Raw genomic sequence first — 6,365 nt, 5'->3', positions numbered from 1 at the left:
ACCAATTTGTTGACAAGTGAAGGTGCATTTGGTCCATTAAATATTACTCCACGCATGTCTATAAGATGAACCATTTAATCCCTATTTTTTTAAAAAGAGGATCAACGATGGTTCTCCATCTATTCCCGAGATGACTCGGACCCCCGACCAATAGGTTAGAGGTGAAGCGTCTTACCACTGAGTTGCGCTTCGTTGTCTGGATGGGTACTGACAAGTAAACTGTCAGGCCCAAACATAGGTAATGGCTAGTAAACTGTCACCCCCAAGAGGAAATTAATCCCCAAGATGCGCCTCCCAGGGGTCGAACTTGTGACCTCCAGGATGGACGCGGTATCTAAGCGCCCTTTACCGCTAGGAAAAAAAAACCATTTAATCCCTATTTTGCACTAACCGACCAATCCATATTTTACTTGCTAGTCTATAGTATGAATTTATATTCAGAGAGTGGACTCCATTACCTAGTGAGATTAAAAATTTTAAACGTTTGAATTTTTGAAAGCTACTTATAGATAAGTAATAATCTCTCTCTGTCAACGAATAGGAGTCTCGTTTTCCCATTTGGTCCGTCTGTGAATAGGAGTTCCGATTCATAATTATTATAAATGGCAAAGAGACTCTCACATTCCGCTATCTTATTCCATTCACATATCGTTTAAAATTAATATATACAAGTACGATCTCTATTCCACTAACTTTCTTTTACCCACTTTTCTTAACATTTTTTAAAATCTATGACGGAAAGAAATAAGACCCATATTCGCGCGGACGGATGGGGTAATAATTAACTGGTTATATTAAATTAGTTGCCGAGAATATCCATTGCTTCAAAAGAGAAAGGGAAACTTCGCCCTAGCTACTTGTTGAATCAATAATCTAATCGATCCCTCAAAAGTCCTTTTTTATTAATAAAAATTTATAGTCTTCATCTGAAAAGACCAAAAACCAGGCCTTTAGTTCTTCCAATAAGAGTTTCCTTATTTCAGATTCTAGAAATAAAACAAGATGTATTCGACACAACCCATTTTGATATAATCTTAGTTTTAGTTTGTGAGATTAAATTAGAGATGAAGCATTAAGAAAAGGAGAGAGCATATTCAAACCGAATTAATGTGATTTGGCGCATTGCATGTTATAATGTTAATAAAAATAAAATACTCCCTCCGTCCCACATAATTTGACTCAGTTTTTCATTTTGGGTCGTCTCACATAATTTGACCCATTTCACTTTTACCAGGTAGTGGACCCCACATTCCACTAACTCATTCATACTCACATTTAATTATAAAACTAATATATAAAAGTAGGAGCCACATTCCACTAACTTTTTCAACTCATTGTTCATTATATTTCTTAAAATCCGTGCCCGGTCAAAGTGTACCAAATTATGTGGGACGGAGAGAGTAAAAGGTATACATGGAGCATGTGGGTTGATGGCCCCATGAAAACTAAGAAACGGGCCGTGACGGACTCAACAAGAAGTGGCCAACTGTACTTTTATAATTTTCTTAATTAATTACAATAATTAATGTACACCCTTGCCTTGCAAACAAATTTCAATAACAATACTTTTACATTATTGATGTTTTCCATCCTCAACAGATTTTGTTTTTTGTTGAGTTGGGGGGACCCCTACCCACCACCCACCCAAGGAAAGAAAGAATCCCCCAATTTGAATTAAAATTTGCTACCTATAATTGCTTCTTTTTGGGACAAGGACCCCAAAATGTGAGTTGTATTTAGGAGTAAATTATGAGCCTTAATTTAAATTTGAAGAAAAGTATTAGGCAAAAAGAAAGAATTATGACCTAAAAGGCGCCCTTTGAGGAATGCCTTTTCTTCTTGATCTTGGAGGTGGAGGGGGCGTGGGCGGGTATATGTCTTGTTGTGACCCCTCACGCAATTCCCCCTCTTCATCTCTCTCCATGTAATTTCCTCTTCTTGGTGATGATGCCGATGCCGATGCCGATGCCGATGTCGATGTTCCTTCGCTAATTAACCCATTGCCCTTTATCCCTACAACCTATATACAAATATATATTCCAATGTAAATATAATGCTTTGGCATTAATTAATCATTACTATAATATATGATGATGATGATGATAATGAAACACACATTACATATTGACTGGCATGAGTTGGTTATGCGATGAAAAGGATGGAGATGATGATCATCATCGTTCATTCTTTATCAATGTGCGGAATTGGCAATTGGGATTTAGAGAGAGAAGGTGGTGACCTTGCATCCCAAAGAGCAGAAGAGGAATGTGTCCAAGAGGCTTCTCCCGCAGATTTGGCAGAGATGAGAGACGGCCTTCCCGCCTTTCGGCTGAGGCCTCTCGTTGAGGAACAAAACCCTTGCGCTGTTTATTACATATGTCTGAACTCCGCTGATGTCCAAAACCTTCTGAATCTCCGAAACCCTCACCACATCGTGGTATGAAGATCTCCGTATCTGCAACATTGTTCGGCTTTCCATCATCATTATCATCACCATTTATAATTCATCCAAATTCGAACTAATTAATTCACCTGAATTACTTGATGGTCTTTGTGTTTGGAGGAGCGGCAGTAGTAGCAGAAGGCATCGGCATTGCAATCCAAGCAATACATGTTGCATTCGCCGCGGGCCGCGTCACCGTGGATGCGGCAGTTGTTGAAGAAAGATGTGTTTAAGAGCCTCTCCAGCCACGGAGGAACCTGCATTGTTGTACCCTGCCACAAGCCAATCAAATTAACCAAAACTGTAATTAAAGTGAATACAAATATACACAGGCATTACCATTATCAAATTTGGATTCCTCCAATGATGAAGTGAAGAGAAGAGAAGAGAGGAGAGAGAGGAGGGAGGAGGCCTAACCTAAACAACCAGCAACTTAAAAATCAACCACAAAACTACACCTAAGCGAAGGAAGGGACAAAAAGCCTAAATTATGATGAAATTAAAGAAGGAACGGTTAGGATCGAAAGGGGTGGCTCAGGATTTCGGTGGGCCGTTGGATGAGATGAAAGAGAGAGAAAGAGAAACAAGGGTTTGGCGCTTACGCTAACAATATTGTTTCTACGTAGACATGAAGGTGGGGCTACATAAAGGCTTGGTGTTTTGAATTGTCTAAAGTACCCTTGACACTTCCCATATTTCACGCTTCACTAATTATGGGCATGAGATTTAGGCAGGATGTCACTTCCGAATCAAGATTTATAATCCAACGTAAGCTACCGAATTCCTTTTTATTAATTTCCTAATCTCACTGTCGCCGAGATATTCTCTTCTTTTTTGGATCAATTTCGTTGGAGATAAATCACCTTCAACTTTAGATGTTATACGTTTAATTATATTAATAGATTCACTTTGTCAAATAGATTTTCTTTATATATGTACATATCAATTAATTAATCAATTATTATTTATAAAGATATTTCAATCATCCGGATGATATATTTGTATTTAATATAGCCAATTGAGATGGAAATAATTCGAATTTAGTTTTTTTTACAATGAACAATAATATTCGGACGATTATTTACCTACTTTCGATACCGATTTTTTGTGTGGTTTCTAGACTACATCAAATATTACGTTTACTTCCTAGGGGCATATAGAGTTTTTGCTAAATTAAAAAAAATATGAATATTGATTTTATCAAGTGGTTAGACCTACCCTTTTGCCATGCCATCAAAGGTCAAAACTCTCCAAAATAGGGATAAAAGCACTCTTGGGGTGGCTTCTGCATTGAGAGTTTATCAATTTAGATTAAACTTATCTATGGGGATTTCCTAAGACAGTTAAATTGACTCTATTTTCATTTTTTACATAAGAACTGGTATAATTAAAAATAACGACCGTGATTAATCAAATAAAGGCACTGAAAAGTAACTTCCACCAAATTATAAACAAACGATGTCGTTTGTCGGATGGTCCGACGATGTTTGTTCAGATTAATGCTCCAAATTTATGCAAATATTCATTCAATTACGTGTGAAATACAAGTTTTATATTAAAAAATGCAATTTAAATCAAAGGTTAATAACCTGTTGATATAATTAATTAAGTTTTTGCTTTAATATACATGATCTACGATTTTTTGTGATCTAATAAGAAAACAGTTCATTTTCCAAACAAAATTTTGAATGATATGAAATCTAATAATGAGAAAATCATCATTTTGTTTCCAGTAATTTGTTGTTCCATATTAATGAATCATGGTTCCAAGTTGTATGGCCATTGATTGGATTTACTAAATTTATTTATATAATAAAAGCTCGTTCATATTAAGAAAAATGATGTCGATTAATGCAAAAAGTATTTAATTTTATGAATTATATATTTAATGTGCATAAGATAATTCATGAAAGCTTTGTTACAAGAGAAGATGTAAAGTCATCAATTATATATTTCGCACACATATCAGGTTAAAGATGAAAAAGAAAAAGAAGAAAGGGAATCTATTTGGTTGAATTCAAGAAACAAGTATGAATATATGAGCAGGAAAGAATACATCTTTATTGTTGCCGGCACTATCAAGTTTGGCACAAAATTAAGACCATCGGGATTGACAATATAGTATAAACAAATAGATAATACCTAGCACTCTTCAATCTTCAATTATAGTTATCTTCACTCCTCATTATGCCTAATGTGTGAGTTAATTAATCAAACATTATGTCTTATTATGCCACTACTAGTACATACATACTTCTCAATACATATTTTGTTTGTTCATTGGAATACATTATCTGTAGTGGTATGACATTTCTTATTATCCATAATCAAACTAAATAGATATAAGTTTACTAGGCCACCACTGATAGATTACAAATGGATGTTATGTGCGTGCAATCATATTCTTAACTATCAATCATTTTTCTTCAGAAGAAAATCTAATCATTCCCAGTTGATCATTAATTGATCTCTAATAAAAAATATATATTATTGAAATTTAAACACTAACAAATGAAGATTGTGAATTATGACTTTTAAGACATGCAACCGCATATATACAGATTATGAATCACGCGCATATTTACTTGTTTCATCATATAATGAATTGTGAGTCTTATAGTACTTAGATCTTGTTGAGGAAGAAAATATATGAAATATTAAAAATGGCTAGCACTCAATATAATAGTAGTAATACTTATTTTTAAAGAATAAAATTAATAAGGCCTCAAAAATTTAACTTATGATCTTGGTGACTCTAACCTCCAACTTATTAATTGGAGAAAAAAATATTTTAAAATTCTAAACTGTGCTTTATTGTCAAGAATGTTTAGTTGCATGTTTATTGTATTTGATGTGATAATTAAGAGGTATTTATGGTGATATCTTTATTCACAAAATTTGATATTGGTATAGTAGTAACTCAAAAATACCTGAAAAATGAATAGTGAGAGAGATATGTAGGTGGTATGATGTTTCCGTCATACAAGGAAAAATCAAATTTTTTTAATTATGCTTATGTTGGCATGTAAAATCCATGCCTTCACATTGAACATAACCATTTACACAATAAAAAAGTAGAAAGATTTTAATAATTGCTGGGTCCGAACTATGTGAAAATAGCACTAAGTAAAAAATTAGTTTGAATATAACCATTTACACAATAAAAAAGTAGAAAGAGTTTAATAATTGCTGGGTCCGAACTATGTGAAAATAGCACTAAGTAAAAAATTAGTTTGAATATAACCATTTACGCGATAAAAAAGTAGAAAGAGTTTAATTATTGTTGGGTCGGAACTATGTGAAAATACCAAACTCAGGCATCCGCAACGCTGTCTCTTATCCGTCTCTTAACCGTCTCATCTCTTCACTATGCATGGGCCCCACTGTACTTTTCATCTCATCTCTTAACTAAGAGACAACACCTGCAACTCTCAATCTCTTAACCATCACATCCCTTAACTATTCATTCAATTTCATTTTTTATTTTTATTTCCAACAAATTAAATTAATAAAAACACACTTCATTAAATAACATAAAATTACAACTTAAAATTTTAAAAAAACACATAATTAAAATCCTAAAAAAATAAAAACTACTCCCTCCGTCCCATGCTACTCGCACTTTTCATTTTAGGCCGTAAATTTGGGATTGATTTTTTTGTGTAATTAAAAAAGAATTTTAGGTGTAATGAGACATCACTTAATAAAAGAGCTTTTAACTTAAACTAACATATTAATTAAATGCATTAATTCTAACTTAAATTATAAATAGTGTAAGGACTTTGTGACGAGCCAAAAAGCAAACGTGCGAGTAGCACGGGACGGAGGGAGTACATAATTTAAAATACAATTTTATAGAAATTATAAAAACTACTCCGTCGGCGAATCATCCCCCGAAGGCGGTGGCGGTGCACTCAAGCTA

The 6,365-nt window shown here is 34.0% G+C and overlaps 1 protein-coding gene across 2 annotated transcripts; it reads right to left on the bottom strand.

Moving 5' to 3' along the window:
- Positions 1-1,479: 1,479 nt before the first annotated feature.
- LOC121798847 (protein RGF1 INDUCIBLE TRANSCRIPTION FACTOR 1-like) lies at positions 1,480-3,040 on the bottom strand. Of its 2 annotated transcripts, none has more exons than XM_042198074.1 (4): positions 2,861-3,040; positions 2,533-2,715; positions 2,240-2,455; positions 1,480-2,020 (listed from the first exon to the last, which is right to left on the bottom strand). In XM_042198074.1, exons 2-4 carry the CDS (start codon positions 2,704-2,706, stop codon positions 1,799-1,801), a joined length of 612 nt encoding a protein of 203 aa, XP_042054008.1. In that variant the 5' UTR covers positions 2,707-2,715; positions 2,861-3,040; the 3' UTR covers positions 1,480-1,798. The 2 variants fall into 2 exon arrangements, with proteins under 2 accessions (XP_042054008.1, XP_042053998.1); XM_042198064.1 differs by having other exon boundaries at positions 2,783-3,036.
- Positions 3,041-6,365: the final 3,325 nt, after the last annotated feature.

Source organism: Salvia splendens, chromosome 1 (assembly GCF_004379255.2).
Source record: "Salvia splendens isolate huo1 chromosome 1, SspV2, whole genome shotgun sequence".
In the NCBI taxonomy this organism is placed as follows: domain Eukaryota; kingdom Viridiplantae; phylum Streptophyta; class Magnoliopsida; order Lamiales; family Lamiaceae; genus Salvia; species Salvia splendens.
The sequence above is the reverse complement of the archived record's forward strand: the minus strand, read 5'-3'. Positions and strand labels throughout refer to the sequence as shown.

Coding starts and splice junctions, on each gene's coding strand:
- LOC121798847 (XM_042198064.1), bottom strand. Junction 2,456..2,532: donor AAGACCATCAAGTAATTCAG/GTGAATTAATTA, acceptor ACAATGTTGCAG/ATACGGAGATCTTCATACCA. Junction 2,021..2,239: donor TCTGCTCTTTGGGATGCAAG/GTCACCACCTTC, acceptor ATTTGTATATAG/GTTGTAGGGATAAAGGGCAA.